At 46.0% G+C, this 21,537-nt stretch overlaps 2 protein-coding genes across 3 annotated transcripts; one reads left to right on the forward strand and one right to left on the reverse strand.

Moving 5' to 3' along the window:
- The first annotated feature begins 12,887 nt into the window (after nt 1-12,887).
- Nucleotides 12,888-16,090, forward strand: LOC306715472 (cyclic AMP-responsive element-binding protein 1-like). Its single transcript, XM_079185861.1, has 8 exons — nt 12,888-12,989; nt 13,945-14,039; nt 14,121-14,267; nt 14,526-14,626; nt 14,755-14,891; nt 15,273-15,449; nt 15,554-15,707; nt 15,817-16,090. The coding sequence occupies exons 2-8, from the start codon at nt 13,953-13,955 to the stop codon at nt 15,959-15,961; spliced, it is 948 nt and encodes a 315-aa protein (XP_079041987.1). The 5' UTR covers nt 12,888-12,989; nt 13,945-13,952; the 3' UTR covers nt 15,962-16,090.
- Nucleotides 16,091-16,104: 14 nt separating this feature from the next.
- Nucleotides 16,105-19,673, reverse strand: mettl21a (methyltransferase 21A, HSPA lysine). Of its 2 annotated transcripts, none has more exons than XM_079185863.1 (3): nt 18,715-19,673; nt 18,512-18,623; nt 16,105-18,430 (listed from the first exon to the last, which is right to left on the reverse strand). In XM_079185863.1, exons 1-3 carry the CDS (start codon nt 18,859-18,861, stop codon nt 18,042-18,044), a joined length of 648 nt encoding a protein of 215 aa, XP_079041989.1. In that variant the 5' UTR covers nt 18,862-19,673; the 3' UTR covers nt 16,105-18,041. The 2 variants fall into 2 exon arrangements, with proteins under 2 accessions (XP_079041989.1, XP_079041988.1); XM_079185862.1 differs by having other exon boundaries at nt 16,105-18,439.
- Between the last annotated feature and the right edge of the window lie 1,864 nt (nt 19,674-21,537).

A 21,537-nucleotide genomic window follows, 5' to 3' on the forward strand; every position in this document is an offset into this window, starting at 1 on the left:
GTTTGTCCCTCTAATCTGATCTATTAAGTTGTTCCCATTCATGTGCGCACTGCAGCTCATTTATACGTTTTCAGCAGGCACACCACTTTGTCCTTCTCCTCATTATAAATCAACCCCCCCCCCGGCACACCACTTATCTTTTGTCATTCAAACATGACTCCACCTCTATCCTTTATTGTTCTTCTCTTCCTCCTTAACTCGCTCTCACCACGCATCCGGGTGAAAGGCAGCTTCTTGTGACCTCCTGTTATCTCCCATCCACTCCTGTTCCCCATGCCCCGCCCTCGCATTCACACCCAGCCCATTACCGTACAGACGGACCGCCGCGTGCCGCTCCCCATCCCTCGCCACTCCGAGGGGGGGGGGGGCAACAATAGAGACAGGAGAGCCAAAATGGCAGCCGTCCACCCCCGGTCTGGCCCCGTCCCCGGGGGGGCCAGTCGCATATCGGTCCAGCCAATCTTAATGCACGTCTTCCGCAACAAATTGGCCAGTTTACTTAAGAGTCTGCTGTGGCCCATGAATATTTGATGCGGTCAGGGCTGTGGAGTGGAGGGATACAATGACAGGGTCTTATCTTATTTAGCCAGACGGGGGGGGGGGGGGGGTCGACTCCTGGCCCGACCCAGAACACTCCACCGCTCTCCTGAGATCTGGAAGAGCCCAATCCAGGAGAGGTCGACACGATGAAAACATTTTTTTTCTATTCGTCCACACCTTTGAAGTATAGAAAGCCCGGGTCTTGAAATGGTACCAATCATAGCTGTTGGATGAAAACCAAATTGAGAGCAGAATGCCTTTTTTTCTTTCCTCTTGATTGGCATTTGGGAAATAACACAATGGGCTTTTAACAGGTTTAATAGACCCAAGAGTGATATAACACACCCCGGCAAGCTCACTCGACTCACTAAATAAAAATGCAAATTTGAATCCAAACAACAAAAAGAAAAGAAACGATCGCAATGCCGAGGGGACTGCCGCTCCGCGAGCAGCGCGGCGCTCGTGTTACATCTTCTGTGTCGTCCTAAAGATGTGGAGATTTGCGTCTGCAAAAGCGAGAAGGCGTTGTTCGAGAGGAAATGTGAGAGGGAACGCGAAACACGTTACTTCTCCGCACGGAGAGGAAACAAAATAAGGATAGGTTTTCCAAATTAGCCGTAACCCCCCCCTCCACTCTCTGTCCCTCTGGGCTCAGGGTGGCTGTGTGATTTTATAAAAAGGCCTCTCATATTGCCTTGGCTGTGATGGCTAGTAATACTGTAGCCTCCAAATCAATGGAGCCTGTCCTAGATTTCGCTGCGGTCTCAACTCTCTCTCTATAAAGGGATCTGGAGGGCACTCTATATTTTTATTACCTGCAGAGAGAAATGGAGAGGCCGGGACCTGGATCTCATTTCACACACACACACACACACTCGTGCAGGTACACAAACGCGCTCAAATGCGGACTTGCATGCATGCAAACATAAATACTGTCACGCATGCGTGAACACATGATCAAATGCGCACACGTGCACACGCACAGGCATTCAAGCATGTACTAACACACACACACACCAACTGTCCACCTGCTGCACCTGAGACCCCTGGTGGCTGGAAAAAGGGGACCCCAGCAGAGACCGTCTCTCTTCATTAGGCGCTGAACACACACACAGAGGGGCACGATGCAAATGCCACAGTGGGTTACGCCGACTACACTGCTGACTGTGCACATTGGGAGGTTGCAGCAGGAAAGGTTGCATCCAGTTACCAGAGTGAGGGGAGGATGAGAGAAGACAAAAAGCAACAAGAAGCGTCGCAAAACTTCCAGTGATTCAGCTGACATCAGCAGCAATAAGTTGATTACGTTGCCAGCTAGTTAGCTAGCTAAAACCAAGAGAACGAGGAGAGGCGAGCCTCTGTGTGTGTAGTCTAAAGTGCACTTAGCTATGTTGCTATTCAGCGTCATCTTTCAAGCCTACAGCAGGCTGTAGCCCATACAAAGCCATATTTACATGCCAATGTGTGGATTTCAATAAGAGTTATCGGTTCAATTGTTCCTCTTATCCATCCTGGTCATGAAGAGGCCCTGATGGGATTCCAATGTTCAGTATGGAGAGGACTAACGTGCCATTTTCTCCGGACAGAGTTGCCCTTTCACACATGCGGAACACGACAAAGGATTGTCGGTGTCTTGCCGTTCCTTGAATTTATCTGATGTTCCGACAGAAGTTCCCGAATCTCTTTGTCCCTCCGGTAAGACATTTCCGTTGGCGTCTCCGTGTAAATGACCCTCCTTCTTCACCCTCGGAAACGGATTATAGTTTTCTTTCCATGTACATGTGGGCACGTGAGTTTTGAGATGTACTTGAAAAAGGTTGAATCTATCCTTTAAGAGCTTATTTACCATAATCCTGCACACTTAACAGCCTGGACTTGTAAATTCCTTTCGACACACAGAAGCAGTGCACGCAAAACCCACGCCAGCTCATCAGCTAACGCTCCTCGCCCCCTCGGTCGGCGGGGTAAAGGCGAACGCCGCTCGCCTCCCCCCGTGAGCCTCCCGCGCCCCATCCACGCACCCGACTGCCACGCAGCCAGCCATCCAGCCAACCTTCGTCAGCGGCTAATTAAATCTGCTGCTATTCATTTGGCCCTAATGTGCTTTTAATTGGATTACAGGGCCGGTCATGGGGAGGGTTCAGGAAGGGGTGAGGAGGACGACAGAGAGCAGGGCGTGAGGTGAGGGGACGAGGGAGGAGAGGCTGTTTGACATGAGCGTGAGCGAGGTAACCTTATTATGCTGTCCGAGCTGGTGGGGGGGGGGGGCAGAGCAGAGCAGGGCAGGGCAGGGAGAAGAGACGACGGATGAAGCTTTCATAATGATGCGATGAGTGTTTGTTTTTTTGCAGTCAGCAGGATTTGGGTTTTTAGAGAAACTCTGCACATCTGTAACCGGCGGGGGGGGGGACAGAGAAGGGGAGAGACGGGGGGGGGACGGGGCTTGGCGTAGAGAAGAGACGAGGCTTTGATGTGGTGATAAGAAAGTTACAGTGTGTAACAGCACCCAGGAAGACAGCACCCAGTGATAGCCAGAGAGGGAAGAAAAGATCAGAAGAGCGGGAGGAGTGACGAGAATACGGATGGTGGAGGAAGGAGCGCCGGTGAGAAATGTATGAGTTGTTTATTGTCAGAAGTAGAAGTCCTAGGGGTTTGGGAGATGCAGCAAAGCAGGAGCTGAAGTACGGAGCTTTTAATAGTCTTTGCCTTTGAACTCAAAAGCGCGAGGAAGAAAGATGCTTTCTCCCCACGACTTGTTTAACTTTTTGGAATAAAGGGCCCCACATTTGACTGCTCGCTCGCTTGGTATTCCAGTCACTACGTCCAACAAGATTAAAAGAGGGGATTGTCAAAGAATGAGGGCAATGTTTAATTTTTTGTTGAATTGATAAATAAATTACAGTCGGATCGATAGAATTTTAATCTGCGGCTGGTCTTGATAGGCAGCCCCAACCCACCCTCCCTCCTCCTCCTCCTCCTCCTCGCCGCCCACCGTTTACAGCCAGCGTTGGCTGAATGGAACCTGTGTCTGACCCTTCATCTCTGGTGCACACAAGCATCGGTCTCCACGCTGAAAGTCCCGTGTCCGTCGTCATTCAACGTATCCGTGCTTTGCAGAACCGTACAATGCCAACATTTTCTCCCCAGCGACTGGGCTGCATTTTGTGCTGTAATCAGACTTTGACCCGGTGGCCATCAATACAAACACAATGTAGAAGCTGGTAATTGGTCTTATTTGTCCGCAGGAATTATATTAATGTCTCAATTAATCAATGCAGCACTGATTTATAGATATTTAAAAGATAATACCAGTGTAATTTATTTTTCCCTGCCGACAGCCCACCAAAGGTTTCGCTTGTCTGGAACTACTGTGTGTTCCTCTGCAGGTTTGTCTTACCTCCCAGAGCTCACAGCCCCCCTTTGTTTTCAAAAAACCCATTAATGGCCACCTTTTCATGCGTTCTATTACGGTGCACTGTTACATATTTCTTCTGGCTGCAATGAAGTGTCAAAACAAAAACTTAAGGCAGAGTGGCAGGCAAACGTAGGTGGAGACGTGCATTGATTTCTTTCACTTTCAGTTCCAGTAGATTGGAGCTCCTTTCAATACATATGAAATGATTTTGACTCGGAGCTACAAGTCCGTGTTTGGTACAAAATTAAGTCATCATCCATCAAGTGATGAATTACGTTTTCCAGTGCACGAACAACTGCTTTAATGCACTTTTGAAAACAATGGGAGACTGTGACCTCTGGGGTGGCAGGAAAACCTGCAGCAGGGGAAAAACATGAGCAGGAGTGCACTTTCCATAGGTGTTACAGGGTGAGAACAATTTTAGTTTGGTCGCTTTTCCCACAAGTTGGAAGTGGGCGGGGCTCGGTTTTGCACCAATCAGGATTTGGTAACAAAATCTCAACAATTAGCATCTCTTTGTATGGAAACAGAAGTTGTCTTTTTTACGGGGAGTTACGTGCTGCATCTGCAGACTCGGCACCTCTTCCAAAGAAATAGTCCCTAAAAAGTGTTCCCGGTGTGTCGTGTAGGTGGATTATGCAGAGCAGCGGTGATTGTGTTAGGGGGTTAAATCAAAAATCACTTTGACAGCCTCAGCTTTCACAGTAATGTTCCGCTCGTGGACGTCCAGTTGGGACCTTGGTGGCCCTGTAAGCCTGCTGACACAAACAAGGTGACACTTTGGTCGCCTTGGTTTAAGAGCCGGCCTCTAAAGCACACCCCAACCAGATGATGTCAAAATCAATATGGCAATGTCACCAGGCTCGCTACCAGGAGTAATGATGGCCCCTCAACCTGCTCGGAAGTCATGCACATGCACGCACTTAAACACGGCCACATCACTCCCCCCGCTTCTTCGTCATATCATCAAGCCCATCAGCAGGCTTAATGGGAGAGCGATCAATACGTCGCAGGGGTCGAGGTGAGGAGGCGAGTACACCGGCGCCCCGTGACACTCGTACTAATGGTGCCACGAGCCGACGCCGCTCCACCCGTCACTGCCAAACCAACTGTCCCCACCCATTGTCCTTATCGTCGGCCGTCTTTTAAGCCACTTGCTAACGCTACGGGTGACCAACGTGTCGGCTGATAACGGGGCGAAGGTCAATCCCTCTTGATACTACCGTGTCTGTCGTTAAGTGTGACATCCAAATGAGATCTCGGTAGATTAGGCGCCGCAGTTTGCTGGATTGAGTGGCCGCGTCGGGAAAACGAGCATGCCCAGTTCGCCTCTTGGCTGGAGTGCGGGTTTATGTTTAGTCGGTCCCCTCGTCCTAACCCCTCATTACGGCCCAGTTTATCATGCCAGGAAGAGAGTGGCAAAAACAAATTAGTCCACGGGAGGGGAAAATAGCCGGGGATATCGATTTCGCCTTTTCATGCCAGAGTGGAGCACAGAAAAATATTGGGCTATAAAAGGGAAACAAGGATATAAAGCCATTACAGTGCGCACTTAATTGATCCCACTTCCCATAACAAATTAATTGAGCGGAAAATGGCAGATGGCTTTGATGAATGTCATAAAAAAGGCTTGTCAGCAAGCCCGGTGTGTGCGACCCCCTCGCTCACTCTGTATCGCATGAAGTAGCTGCTGAGGAAGGAGGCGCAGTGTGTGTTTCCTCCAGTATTTACATCCCAGTGATCCTGATGTTAATCATGTTGACTTATTGACACCATTGCTAATTGTCTACTGCTTCTCTGTGGATTTTTTTTCTTTCTTTTTCTCTTTCCTCATTGTCTTGTTTCTTCCCTCGCCTGCGTTCCTTTACTGCAGTCGGTGTACAGGTGCATGTTTGTTTGCCCACGTGGGAGTGTGTGTGTGTGTGTGTGTGTGTTTCAGTGTGTGTTTATACTGACAGGCTGCTGCCCCAGTAGCAGAACAAATGCTAATTTAATCAATTGGCCATAAATCCTACTGGCCGCTGACTCATGCGTCTTCTGCCCTGGGGACTCCAACAAAAACCCTGCCAGTGCAGTTTGTTCAGCGCACACACACCCGCGTCCGCACACACACACACACACAGCATCCATTTTCCATCCTCATGCTTCCCCTCTTCCATCACTGCAACATTAGAATTACTTTCAAACAACTGGCAAGTATAAACACTCATGCAGATGTTGACACACTGAGATAATTGCTATTTTTATTCCCTTCAGCAATTCTTCAGCTGTGCAGACAGCTTATAGAAGCTGCAATTGATCCATGTTAGCGCTCATGAACACACACACACACACACACACCCACAGGCATCCATCTCACAGTTAACTTTCCTGCTACCCATCTTAACCAGAGAATTATTTATTGAAAGCATGTTCCTCCTCACTTCTGTCCCTCTCCCACACGCACACACACACACACACGATGCTGACACACCTGCAGTTTCATGACATCCAAATCTGCTAAAGCTGCTGAGACAGCGTCTTCTGGGGGGTGGGGGTGGGGGCGGCGGGGGCTTGCGCGACTAGTTGGGGGGCACAGTGGGGCGATAGAGTGACAGAGAGACAGAAAAAACAGGGATGCAGAAAGCGGCAGAGTGACAGAGAGTGGGAAAGAAAATGCCAGAAAGAGCAACAGAGCGATAAAGAAAAGTCAGAAGCAAGAAAAGATAGAAAAAAGGGTGACAAGAGAGAGAGAGAGAGAGAGAGAGAGCAGGAAGGAGAGAGGAGCTGCTGTCTGCAAGCAGCATGGCTGGTTGGAACCCACAGGCTCTGTTCAGAATTCTGCAGGGCCTCTGTGGCCCCCCGTGTTCCCCATCAATCTCAGCCAGCTCTGGCAGCCGCCAGCGGCTGCATCTTAATCTGCTGGGGCCGGACGTGAGGACGGACAGGTCGCCTGGGCCGCGCAGTAAATAACCCTTCTCCTGACTGTCCCCCTCTATTCCCCGATGCATACACGGACACGGAGACACACGAGCGCTCGCACACATTCTGGCTTCTTCTTTCTCGGCACAAATGTTTCTGCATCTTCTGCCTTTCGAAGGGACAGCGAAGCGAGCCCCTGTGTCGAGTTGTGAGCGTTAGAAATGCACCCTGCGTGATTAGAAAGTCACATTTTCCGCAGTCGAGAGGGCAAAAAGTTTAAAGTCAAACATGTTATGTTATAAACGCACTGCAGTAAAACGTAATGCTCTACAGAATCAAGTCTTGAGGTTATGGATTTCTAGAGATAGATATATATATATATAAAGCAGAAAAATACGTTTGGATTCTGTCAGAAGAGGTGAAGCTGACCTGGAAACAGGTGACATTATGTGACTTGTTTGTAATTTTGCAGTTTATATAAATTATATATTCTTAACACTGGGTTTTCTCACTTTCTGCAGCCGTCCTACTCATCCCACAGTCGTGATCAGTGGGTCGAGTGTGCAGATTTGAAAAGAATTATGAAAGAAAGCGGTGGAAAGCTCCAGAAAAAGCCGGTGAATTGACAAAAGATAATTCCGATTTGTATCAAAGGCCAGCTGCCAATCAAATGGATCCTTCTGTTAATAAATGAGCCATTTGTAGAATAACTGATATCATATCTGTGCTGGAGAATTTCAAATACCCTTATTCTTCTTGTCTCGAATAAATATTTCAAATTGACATGATATTTGCAACATTCCCTGCCTCGTGGGTACCTTCCTCTCTGTCTGGGGGGTTGGGGGGGGGGGCGGTTTGTAAAGGCACCTCTCACATCTTCCACTGTTTTCTATGTACTTCACTGCGCCTCTGTCTCACATTCACACACACACACACGCGCATGCACACGCAAACTCACACAAAGCCAGGCATCACCCTTACAAGCGGCGGCGGCGACAGCTGCACAGATCTGACACAAAAGATGCGCTATCTGGGAAACACGGGGGAGGCAAGGTGAGAGCGACTCGGCGGATTAGAGGGCGGCTATCTCGCTCGCCCAGGGCCCCTCTGAAATCCAGGAGGCAGCCGGGCACGAGTCGCCGGGCTCAGGAGCTCTAAGGCCACCCCCGCCCCACAACCCCATACGCCAATCCTCGGCGAGGATCCCAGCCCTGTTTCTCTAACCCCCACTTCCCTTCTCCATTAGTAAGACCAGGTCAAAAGTCACCACCCCCCCCCCCCCCTTCTTCCCCCTCCTGCCGAGCACGCTTGCTCCGACGGCTCCGGGGCAGAGCACATTGCGTTCCCACTGGGGACGCCGGTAGCCATGGAAACCTTTGAACTCGGCAAAGAGGAGGTGAGGGATGAGAGCCGGGATTTGGAAGGTGTAACCGTGTCCCGCTCCGTGTGTGAGGGACATGCTTCCCGGGGTCTTCATATTCCGCCATGTCTCACAATCAGAAATATATTCAAGCTTACATGTACAAACACACGCGAACACACGTGTTATGATATACAGGCACGCTCTCGTGGACACACACACACACACACTTGCCTTCTCTGTTTGACAGATGACCTTACGCTCTGTGTCAGTGAGCTGCAGTGTCTGCCTCTGTTGGGAGTAATAGTGTCCAGAATGACATGTTATGACGGGACAGAGCAGTGCGGCAAGCCCACACACACACACACACACACACACACACCCACACACACACTCTAGCACCTAAACACACACCATCATGTGTGTGTTTTTGTCTTTACCACTGTTTCTTGCCCTCCTACTGCCTCACCGAGAGAGAGAAAAAAGGCAACAGGAGGGAGGTGAATGTCGATTTTCGTTTAAGAAAAAAAAAAGAACTGGAACAAGTCATAGATCAAAAGCTAAAATATCAAAAATGCATTTTCTGTGCTAAAAGGTGTGAGGATGTTGTTTTTTTTCTTCTCTTTGACATTGAATTGATGCTGATACACGTGGAGGAGACCGAAAAATGACTTTTTTGCTTTGCTAGATCATACAATATTTTGCAGAACTTCCTGCGGTGCTTGGACAACATGTTCTACCTCCGGCAGGAACACCTGAAGGAGCAGATAGCGCTCTCCACAGAGCACCCATTCAAGGGGGAGATTCCACTATCGGCCAGCACTTCTGGTTCCTTCACAGGACGAGACGGCTTCCGTTGGAACTCACATTTCTTTGATTGTGGGGAAGAGCCCGTCTACCTGTGTGAAGCCAAACAAACGATAAAGAAACACCTGAGACTTCGAACTCCTGGCAATCGAAAGAAGGAAATTACAGTTTGCTGCAGAAGCTGTAAAAAAAAAAAAAAAAGTATTGGAACAGAGAGTTACAAGATGGTGCTTAAAATGAACAACTGAAATTGGCAACACTCGCTGCCATGTTTAAAGTGCCGGTGAGGGTTTTCTGAAAGAAGCGTTAATTGTATTTGTGAGTTTTATCTGATTTTCTTTTTGTTGGAAAGACTTCAAATCAGGGAATCTGCCAACACGACACAGGAACCCCTTACCAGTCTCTTTTTCACACATTGCTCTTGATGAAATCGTTGCACCTCACTGCATGGAACTGAGAGGATACATGTTTAAGTAAGGCCAGGTGTCCCTGCGGCTAAAAACGAGCGTTGGGCTTCAATGAATGTAAGAGACAATGGCTCTTTCGACGTACATATGGGTACGGGAGTGTTGTATTAAGACAGGCTGGAAAATGGAAAAAGCTAACCTTTAAGAAAGGAAAGAAAGGATGGTCAGAGGGAGGAAGCTGGGGGAGGGGAGTGGGCGAAGAATCCGTGCGGGAGGGAAAGATCGAGAGGGAGGGAGGAGCTGACACCTTGACGGATTGATTGAGATCGCCCAATACACGGTGTTGCCTACAGCCTGGATTAGCAGGAGGTCTGGGTCAGCACAATCTAGGTGTGTTAGATAACTCTGCTGCCTCGCAGCTGCAAGCTTGATACCGCACCTCAGCGACACGCTATTCTAACTGGATATCTCTGGAACTCACATCTTCAGATTTGAGAACCCCATGTGTGCGTGTCTGTGTGTGTGTGTGTGTGTGTGTGTGTGTGTGTGATAGAGAGAGACAGACTGTGGGGCCCAGTATCCATGGCAACCTCTGCCAGGTGCACTGGTTCATATGCGATTCAGGTAATTCTACCCACCATGAAAAGCGTGCATATAAGGTCAGTGGTATTCAAATGCGCTGCATGTTTTCCCCCTCCGTCTTCATATTCAGCCCCCTCTCTGGACGGAGACACATGCCCCCACCCCCCCTTTGCAAAGCCCCAAAGAGCTGATATTTCCCATAATGCCCTGCTTGAGTGACAGGTATGATATTTCCACTCGCTTTGATTGAGGACTGCATTTAAAATTCAACGGCAGTGTTGAAAGAATATATCAGGCATGTGATTAATACACTCAATATTGTAGTCCACGGGTTGGTTGGGGGGGGGGGGGGGGGGGGGGGGGTGGGGGGGGCTGAGATGATGATTTAGAAAGGGTCATGATTTTCTTTTTTAAACACACACATGGAAAGAGAACAGAAACAGAAAAAATTGGGGGAAGAGAGAAAGTGTCATAGGGCTTGCTGTCGATGGGTTTTTGGAGGCTTGTGTTAAGCCAGGGGCTTTGACAGCTGGGTTTAAGGGGAAAGGAAAGGGCTATGGATTGGAGTCAGGTCTCTACTTCATATGCTGAAGATTAAACTCCTATCCTCCTCCTCCTACACCATTTTGGACGTCCGTGGCATCATTTCACTCGGCTGTTTTTTTTGGGTTGTGCTTTCGGGCGGTGATTTACAGCCAGGGCCGTCGCTGCAGAGCGCTCTGGTAAACCTCGCGATCAGATATTCTGTGCCAGAACTGCACCACTATTAGCAGTCTGAATCAGAAATGTGCTTTAATCGCCGGGCACGCCGAACCATGTTGGTGTGCACTCAGGAAAATGTGATGGCGGTGGTGATAAAGACGTGAATAATGCAAGCGCGGTCTGATTGTGTTTGTGCGTTCATGTGTTTTCAACAGCGGACGTGAAAGGCTTTGGGTTTCAGTGACGGGGAGAGGCCAAATTAGAATGTATTTATACAAGATTTAGGGCTGAGGAGATTAGTCGATCCACAGAAAATTAATTGGCCACATTTTAAATAATTGTATGGTAATAAAAAAGAAATTTCAAAAACAAAAATCACTAGTTCTATCATCTGAAATGTGAATATATGCGGTGTAAATTTGTGAATGGGGATTTTATTTCCGAGGATAAAACAATGACACAATATGAACAACATGCTCACAGATTGTGGACTCATTTTCACAGAAACACTGCAAACAATCTGAATGTGCACAGCTTGCATAGCCAAGTCCACATTCAGTGATAACTAATGAAACCGCTCCCCTGCAGGCTAATTATGGTTTGCTATAAGGCTATCCTCTGGCAGTCATTATTGAGGGAAATCAATGTCCAATCAGGTTATTGACTTAGACTTTGGAACAGATAACACGGCTGGTTTGTGAGATATATTTATGATATTTGAGGTGAGCTTCAATGATGAATAGGTGACTGCACGAGTCATTATCAGCGCTTCACTTTGAACAGAAAAGTACAAAATGTAAGAGTGTTGTTGCACAATAGAGCCAGTTTTTATGGTAAAGGACACAAGATTGGTTTGGTCAGCAGTGAATATGTTGCACCACTGGTGTAGTCAATCACTCCATAGGTGAAGATGGGTATGTTTGACGTGTGTGTGTGTGTGTGTGTGTGTGTGTGTGTGTGTGTGTGTGTGTGTGTGTGTGTGTGTGTGTGTGTGTGTGTGTGTGTGTGTGTGTGTGTGTGTGTGTGTGTGTGTGTTTTAAGAGGCCTCCGAAATGACCTCGCACATGGAGATGATGGTCGTAAATTGGTCTGAAGTCTCATTTTCCCCGCAGGATTTTGACCAGCTGCCACAGCTTAGAACCCATTTCAGTCCTACAGCACCAGTCCTGACACACACCCAGTGACACAGTTAATGAGCAAATTCTATGGCTAAATTGGACGACCAAGGAGAAGTAAATGGTATGTGAATCACAAGGGCTGTAAATAGTACATAATAAGTGATACAGGGCTGGAGCCCACTGGTTTCTTATTAAAATCACAATATGGTTTGGTGATACGAAGCCAGTATCACAGTTAAGACCAATCTAATTGATCGTATCACGCTGGGAGGAAAGAAACGTGTAATGGGGCAATGCTGACTCTCATTTTGGGGGGGAAATAAAGAAGGGTTTTGCTGCCACCATGTGGATCATACGAGCAGTGCAGTCTGTGAATTTCAAACCGTCTCAACGATGTGCCTGTTTGCTGAAAATGAAAATGACTTATGAATAAAAATCTAACTTTTGATTGACAATAAATTAAACCATCTGGGAACCATGACACGTTCCGCTGTAAGAACGTTGTAAACACAGTGATGATGGGGACAATTCTAGGTTTGGTATTATTTTAGATGGACATGGCATGATTAGAAGTGTTTTTTGTAAATTACATTATTTTAAAATCATCATCTCTTAACATATTTGAAACTAACAGAAGTGAACTATTATTATTATTATTATTATTACTAGTATTAATATTATTATTATTATTACTAGTATTATTATTATTACTATCATTATTATTATTTGTACTATTATTACTATCATTATTATTATTTGTATTAGTATTACTATCATTATTATTTTCATTATTATTATTATTAAGTTACTATTTAGATAAATAAAGCTGTCCACTATTTGGATTTTAACAGATTTATGGTTTTACATTTTCGCGCATGCTCAGATGTGTTCGAAGATCTCAAGCCCTTTGTTCGGCTATCTCCGTGGTTTTCGACCGTTAACTCGGCAGCCTTCGTCATCTTCCGGCCTTCTCCGTGCTCACTCGGGTCCTGTCGATAGAGCTGATTTTTTCGCTGTCGTCGTCTCCCTCGTCCTCCTCTCCGTGTTGTTGTTCTCGGTGACGCGACGGAGGTGTAGCCTGACGCGGTCTCTTACGTGTCGGTCTGAATAAAAGTGGAGCTCCGTAGACCCGGGAGTGACGAAGCGAGTCTGTGTTGGTAAGAGGATACGCATCCGATGTTTGCTAAACAGATAGATGGCTGCCCAAGAGAAGTTATTCGAGCCTAATATCCGCACAAAGCCAACAAAGAGATCATGGCGGCGGTGTTGCAGAGGCTCTCAAAATGAGTCAGTCTCTGCAAGGCACTACTGAGACATAGGTATTAATATGGGAGTGGGCTTGAATGTTTGTTTTTCTTTTAATAAACTTGTCTAGAAATAAGTCACAGAAGCAATTGTCTATGTAAAGTTAATTCATGTTAAATTAAGGTGAAATTGAGCCAACAAATCAGTGAAAGTGGGAGAACAATCCCTAGTTACAAACATAACTGGTATACAATGCATGCAGACATTTCCCTCCATGCAGGCTCACAGCTAGCAACTTATACCGTTATTAGTTATGCAATGTTTTATTAGTTTGGACAGTTTTATTAGCCCCACGCTACTAGACGAGCTGTTTAAAAAGCAGGGGGAAAAAACGAGTTGAAATAGAGATTTGAGAGATGTTAAATAAATGGCGGCTAAATGTGTTCAATGCATTCAATGCATTTCTCCCGAGCTAGCTTGTTAGCATGCTAACGGAATCAATGGAGCTCATACTGCTCGAGCTAGCTAGCTACGTGCTAACTGTAGCTCCAGGCTAGCCAAGGAGTTAGCTTTAGCCTCCCGCGTTTATGGAAAGGTGCATTAAAGATATGTTTTTGACTCTTGAATATATCACGTGCTACATGCATTTAAATGATGCTAATTATTTAAAATCCAATCCGTACAAATTAATTGTATGCTAGCATGTTAAGCTAAGCCACACCCTCCTTCTGAACATCAACTGTGGAGCATGCACAACCTCCAGAGAGTGTTTTTGCTGCACACAACTTGATCACTGTCTGTGCTGCACAGTTCTATTTCAAGCATGATGGTGCATATCCAAATAAGGAGTCTCCTAACTTTTTGCAGATTTTTAAATGACAATGGAGGCTGGTGCAGACACACAGCAAAGTGGTGAAATAGTTGTCTCGGAGTCTGAGGCACAGCACATCACCCTGACCCAGGTAAACGCTTATCGTCACGAGTACTTGCTCCCGCTGAGAAGCTGTTCACACTTCATTAAGACATGTGTGTGATGGTTACAGGCCTCCATAGCAGCAGGCCAGCTGACCACCAGCGGTTCCACTGTCACCCTAGTGCAGTTACCTAATGGTCAGACAGTCCAAGTGCACGGGGTGATCCAAGCCGCTCAGCCCTCTGTTATCCAGTCCCCACAAATCCAGACAGTACAGGTGAGAGGACCATGTTGGGCTTTTTCTTGTGTTTTTTTAGTGTTTTATATATTCATGTGTCTTATTTCTGTGGTGCCAAACATTTGGCCCCATCCCACATGGGGTTAGAACACACCGCTTCATTTCATACGTCTTCCCTTCTTGCATGTGCAAAGCATGTGGGGTAAAGAAAACAAATCGGAGCACGACAAAACGGATTTTCTTTGTTGAGTCAGCTTTTTAATATTTAGAGTATAATGACCTTTTGTTCACTTGCAGATTTCAACTATTGCTGAGAGTGAGGACTCCCAGGAGTCGGTAGACAGTGTGACAGATTGTCAGAAGAGGCGAGAAATCCTGTCTAGACGACCCTCTTATAGGTCTGTGTAACATCTTCTCACCAATTGTTTTATTGCTTTTGATGTTTTTTGGCAGGTGCCGTGCGGCTGTTCATCATGTGCCGCTGTCTAGACTTCTCTGAGATTTTCTCCGCGATTGTTTTTTCCAGGAAGATCCTGAACGACTTATCGTCGGACGTTCCGGCGGTGCCTCGAATTGAGGAAGAAAAGTCGGAAGACGACGCCCCTGCCATCACCACAGTCACCATGCCCACTCCCATCTATCAGACCAGCAGTGGCCAGTACAGTGAGTACTTTTAAATACTGCGATACAGGAAGCGTGTGGTGTGTGGGTGGGTGTGTGTGTGTGTTGAAACACGCAGGATATCCTGCTATCAAGCAATGCCCTTTTGCTTTTCGCAGTAGTGGTGAGTCGCTGCAGAGTTTGACTCGGACACATAGTAAAGGTACAGTGTGTCGCATTTAGTTTGTTTTCTTCACGGCATTCTCTTCAGAGAGCTGCAGTTAACATTGAAGAGGAAGAGCCATCACACATGTTTAGGAAAGGACATTTAAATGGACGGGTGGATTTGTGTTTCCTTGCCGCTGCTGCCTTGTATTGCCATTTCCATGACCCATGCATTGGATTTGGAGAACATCCCGATACAAACATAATGTCCCTCTGCAGTTGCCATTACCCAGGGTGGGGCCATCCAGCTAGCCAATAACGGCACAGATGGAATGCAGGGCCTGCAGACACTGACCATGGCCAACGCGGGCCAGGGTGGTGCCACCATCCTGCAGTACGCCCAGACCACCGACGGCCAGCAGATCCTCGTGCCCAGCAACCAAGTGGTCGTACAAGGTGGGGAAATAACTCGACGTACTGTTCTGCTTAAGCGTAGTGAATGTGTGTTTTTGTATCTCTTCATTACAACCGCTGTGTGTTTGTCTGTCCTCGTCTGTCAGCCGCCTCTGGTGACGTCCAGGCCTATCAGATCCGTACAGCCCCCACCAGCGCCATCACTCCCGGGGTGGTCATGGCCACTTCGCCCTCGCTGGGCTCCGGAGGAGGCACCGAGGAAGTCACGCGCAAAAGGGAGGTCCGGCTTATGAAAAACAGGTATGTGGCTGACCCGTCTTCTTGATGCTGTAGTGTTGCGTTAGCCGCGTATGCACGTTTCGACCGTCACCGCAGACATCTACTCACACATGGTCTTAATGTCGCACAGGGAGGCAGCCCGCGAGTGTCGCAGGAAGAAGAAGGAGTACGTCAAGTGTCTGGAGAACCGCGTGGCCGTGCTGGAGAACCAGAACAAAACCCTCATCGAGGAACTCAAAGCCCTCAAAGACTTGTACTGCCACAAATCTGAGTAGAAAGGATACCAAACTCCTGCCGGGGGCTCCACAGGTGCCCGTCTGTCCCCATGTACAGAGACTCAGCACAGAGCCATGCATCTGGATGCCACTCCCCCCTTTTCTACTGTTTGGCTTTCTTTTTAAAAACTGCTGAAAAATCTGTAAAAGTGACTCACCAGGAATAGAAAAGAACCTCCCACTTCAGCGGTTATGAAATGGTGATTCTGTTCCCCCATGAAAGGGTGACGCAATGCTCAGAACGGATGTGGAGGACACCACAACCATACAGGGTCCTTGTGGTGAAGTGACGGAACAAGCCCGTGAGGCTGCTCTGTTTCCTCTTTTTCGACGCCACCAAAGGGAAAGCGCTCCAGTCGCTGGTGCCCGGACAAACCGGGCGACATCACCAGCAGCGGGGAAACTGCTCGATCACCGATAAGGACGGAACTTTTTACAGTTTAATCTCCCCGAGACACTTGGATCATCTGGAGAGGTTTCCTCTGTGTGCAGAGTTTGTAACTGTACTATTGCATTAACATCTGTTACTAATGCTTTGAACTGTAGATGGGGCTGTGTCACGGACATTTAATCTTTTAGCTGTGTTTTGTTTTATTACGTATTGGATTATCTGCTTGCATAATGCCATTGACCCTTTTTTTTTTTTTTATTTATTTTACTTTGCCTTCATACGACCTGAACAAACAACAAAAAGCATACCATGATGTTGTGTTTTCATGTTAAATGCAGCTTTAAAGATACATGACAAAGTCATAATCTCTCAAGTGAAATGTTTGTCACAGAACATGTTCTGAGTAATGTTACGAAGGCTCATTGTTTTTGATTTCCACCAGTTTGAACACATTTAAACTTGGACTTTGTTTCCTGCTGATCACCTGAGCCGTTTACCGGTTTCACAGTAAACAGCTCGGGGCTGAGCCGGATAGTTTGAAGCTTCATTCATAACGTCCGTTCCTTCTGTTTAAACCTGGTCTGTCTGCACAGTTGCAGATAAAGATTGCGACACTAATAATATTATTTTATTAAGTTCCAGTGGTGGACTGTCTCCGATCCGTGTGACGGAAACATTTAACTAAATAATCTTCTACAATCGATTTGTAGGCATGTAGCAACGGAAGCTTCAAATGGAAACGGCAAATCAAACATTTGATTAAAAGCAAACAAAATGTAGCTCATGCATCAGACTATGGAAACAAAAATGGTTCAGCTACAGTTTGTTTTAAAAAAACAAAACAAAGATTTTCACTCACGTTTCTGTATTATGGATTTTTTTGTATCCATTTTTTAAATAAATCGGATTAATTCCTGGATCCTTTTTGAACGAAGAACAAAAATAATGAGCCTTACTTGTTTGGCAATGAAAGAAATACTTTGTCTCCATATTTTTAGGCAGATTCTGGGGACGCACGGCCCGTCACCGGAACCACGGATTGCTTGGTATTTTGGTGAACAGAACGTCAACACAGTTCCTGCAGTTTGTATTCTGAGGTATCGGGATACGTAGTGGAGTCTCCGAATTCCGTTTATAGGATTACAAAGGTTCATGCGCACTTTCCTTGCAGACACACAATCCACCGCACACGGTTTACAGATCTCATGCACCACATACGGGCGACGCCTGCTGTTACAAGGTGCCTCTAAGGTTTTACTTTTAGACGTTATCGGTATCAAATCTCACCAAGTACGACTCGGTTGCACCATTCAAGCGCTGCAGCCGGATTGTAGAGTGTGACCAAATCAAAAAAAGACTTCACAGTGAACAGAACTATCTTCATCATAGTGGAAAGCCATGTATTCTTTTTAGGGATTCTATATATAGTCATGACAGTATGCTTTTTTTTTTTTTATGTTGCTTTTCATTAATTTTGTATTCACAATTTCTAAATGTCAGCACCAACTTGTATAGTACAGTGCATTGCGTTAGAGCTATTCAAATATTACATTTTTGGCAGCTGTTAATAAAAGTGTTTCTGGTAATCTTTGATGTTTGTTAAAACATTTTTTTATTTGATTCGTATGCAAACAGTAAATTATTACAACTAAGAAGGCAGTCAAACTGAATGGTTAGGACACCCAGTCGTCACAAATCCTCTCTGGGGGCCAATTTACAGGATTTGTACACATGGATGTCCCGTTGTTTCTCATAGTAGACCTCTTCGACCCTGAACCGCTGCCTCAGCATGCTCAAGAAGTTTGTATCCCGCTTGTAGCGGATCTTGCAGGCCAGGAACACCACGGTGGTGTCCGAACACAGGTGCTCCAGAGTCTGCAGCAGCGGCACAAAGGTGTCCTCCAGGTACACGATGTCTGCCCCCAGCACCACATCGAATCCCCCGGCCGGGTAACGTTCAAGGCCCTCGCCCCAGCTCAGCTCAGACACGACCACGGACCCCTGGGAGTCCGCGGGCAGGTTGGCCTTCACGTTGGCAGAAAGGAAGTCCAGGGCAGGCTCTCTGTCAGTGATGGTCACTTTGGCACCTGGAAAGGTGAAGAATTAATTTGCATGTGTGTGTTTTACGCGCATGTCTCAGAAGGGGACAGTACACTCACCCATCAGGGCTGCAACAATGCCCACCAGTCCAGTGCCAGCTCCCAGTTCAATGACCCCTTTCCCCTTTAACTCCAACTTCCCCATCTCCAGGTACATGCACATGACGACTGCCTGCAAAAACAGACGCAACAACACACAGTCAATCACGTGCGTAATAACGACAGTCGTAAACGTCGCCACGGGTTTTGTCTCGCTTACCTACCGCATCCCACACAACTGCTGCCACCCCGAGCTTCTTCCAGTCCTGGGCGAGACGGAGGTCGTGGTTGGCGAACCGGAACTGTGCTGATGAATTGTGGAGTTTGGAAAGAGCGGGTAGCGGATTCTCTACGTACGGAACTAGAGCCATGCTGCGTAATGAGTAGAAACTACACTATCTGTCATAGCTATGAGCTTATTGTTTGACCCGAGTGATCATGCGCAGCGCGGTTCTTCTTCGTTGAGGATTTAAGGTATTTTCCTCTTTTTTTTTAACTGACTCATTACTGCCATCTTCTGGCATGTTCTTCAATGTCCATTGCTAATTTTAGGTCGTTCCATGGTCTATTTCTGTTCACCAAAATGTACTTCTACCGTTATTCAGCTGGCAACCATTGGGTGTGGAATTTTGGGGGATTTGGTGAAAACAAATAGTTTGATTTGTACACACACTTTGTACTGTGTAATGAGTAATGATCTTTAAATATAATTATTATATTAAATATATTTTATTTATTATTATAAAATATACATTTTGATTTTAATCCCAGTGCTAGAACCTTCAATCAGGTGCTAGTATGTGTATCATATACACCAGTGATGATGCATTCATGATCAATGGGAGTAATCCAAATATATAGCACAAATAAAAAAGAAACATAATTAATAGTTCAAATAAAAATAAATACAGTTTACGATGTATTTCATACCTCAGCTCATCTTTATCACCGCCAAGTCCATATACATTAAAGACACAATGATTGATCAACACGTAAAGAAATTGAGTCCACATGTTACGTGAATGCAGCACAGGTGACGGCCAATGGAGACCAGCCTTTCGATTGGCCGGTTACTACAAGCCCCGCATTCTGCCTTTCGATTGGCCGGTCACTACAAGCCCCGCCTTCTTCAGAGGAGCTTTAATACTTCTCCGGGCTGACGCGTTAAACAGGAAACGTCAACACGCCAGACGTCAAAATGATCAACTGGAAGGTAAATAAACTCAACTGTATTCTTTTATAGATATATTATGTTTTGTTGTTCGCGTAATAGCTCTTGCGCAGTTGGGTCCTCAAGGTTGTCTCAACTAGCACAATGCTAACGTTGCTACAGCGTTATGCGTCACAAACTTCACATTTAACTGCGTAATAAATAGAGGTTACGGCTAAACAATGTGTGTGACTGTCTTGTTGCCTCTATTTCCTTCATCTGTATCTGTTGTGTGAGTAACATGTTTTGAAACTTATCTTACAGTGTCGATTCTTTTGATTAAAGTTTTGGCAGCGAATACTACATGACTTGTTCCAAATTTACCCAGAATGCAACATGGTATGCAGCTGCTTCTCTCTTTCACACACCACCTCCTCTTTATGTAACTAAATGATCTTACACCTCCCATTTTGACAGCTGAGGAGAGAGAGAGAGACACACACACACACACACACAGACGCATACACACACACACGCACACGCACACACAGAGAGAGAGAGAGAGAGAGAGAGACACACACACAAGGAGACAGAGATCTCCAGGATCCCTGAATGTTCCACAGCCCCCCCCCCCCCTCCTTTTTTTCCATTTCTCATTGAGTTGTCACAAGAAAGTCAACTTTCTCTAGGAGACATAAGTGACTCCTTTGTGTCCTTTAATCATTGGTAAAGTAGAAGAAAAACCAAGCGGCTGTTCCATCGACAGACATGTGCTTTGTGTTTGTGTTGTTGTCTGGAGGCAGAATCCTCAAACATATTCTGTCCATCCTCAGGCTTTGGACAATGTCCCCCTCCTTCTATACATCCTGGCCCTGAAGACGCTGCTGCTGTGTTTGGCGTTCGCTGGGGTTAAGATCTACCAAAGTAGGAAAGTAGACGAGGCGCTGAAGAAGGAGCAAGCGGAGAAGAGGAGGCTAGCCGAGCAGACCCAGGAGCTCTTAGACAACAAGAAGGAGAACTGAGCAGAGGAGAGAAGCTGCTGTTCAGAGGTACTGCACTGTACCTAGACATAACATATCTGTTCAATAGGTATATTAGCACTGCTAGCTGCATGAACACGGACATGTGACAACATGTATCAGTGGTATTGACAGGTTATTGATTTTCTCACTTACTCTTCTCCAGGGAAACATGTGCCTGAGCTGAAGAAGAAGAAGAAGAAGAAGAAGGGGCCACCTGCTCCACATATGAGCAGGATGTCGGGTTTACAACAAGAGGACCTTCCTGTGCTTCATGAAAATGTTTGTAGTTCTGGTATCATTTTGCGGTGTCACTGAAGAGAGACTGGGGTGAGGAACGTATTTGTCGATTTTAAACAGAAATTAACTCTGTAAATGCTCATACAGCATCCACTTGTCATTTCACGAACACCCAACACTCATCTTGTTTATACTCGTATCTGTCTATCTCCACATTTGATTAAGCATCACTTTGTACACCGGAATAGTGGACGGGAGTCAGAACTGCTTATTTTTAAGAATACAGCATGGTATTTATTCTGTAATATTCATTGTAAATTGTGAACCAACTTTGTGTCAAACTTTTGTAATAATATTAAATGGTTTGTTCCACATGCTACAATGTTGTCCTGACTTAATTTCCCAGAATTCCCTCCTACGTTATGGTAATAAAATACATTTAAGATATATATTTATCCTGTTTTATTATCAACTGAATAATTCCTTTATTTCCACGCATGTATATATTTATTAATTCCTGGGTTTTTAGATTAGATTCAATTTATATATTATTTATACTTAAGTCATTTTTCGTTCTGTAAAGTTATTTTACAGATTAGGATTTTACACACAAAATAGAGGATCCGTATATATAATAA

This window comes from Pholis gunnellus (assembly GCF_910591455.1).
Source record: "Pholis gunnellus genome assembly, chromosome: 24".
NCBI lineage: Eukaryota > Metazoa > Chordata > Actinopteri > Perciformes > Pholidae > Pholis > Pholis gunnellus.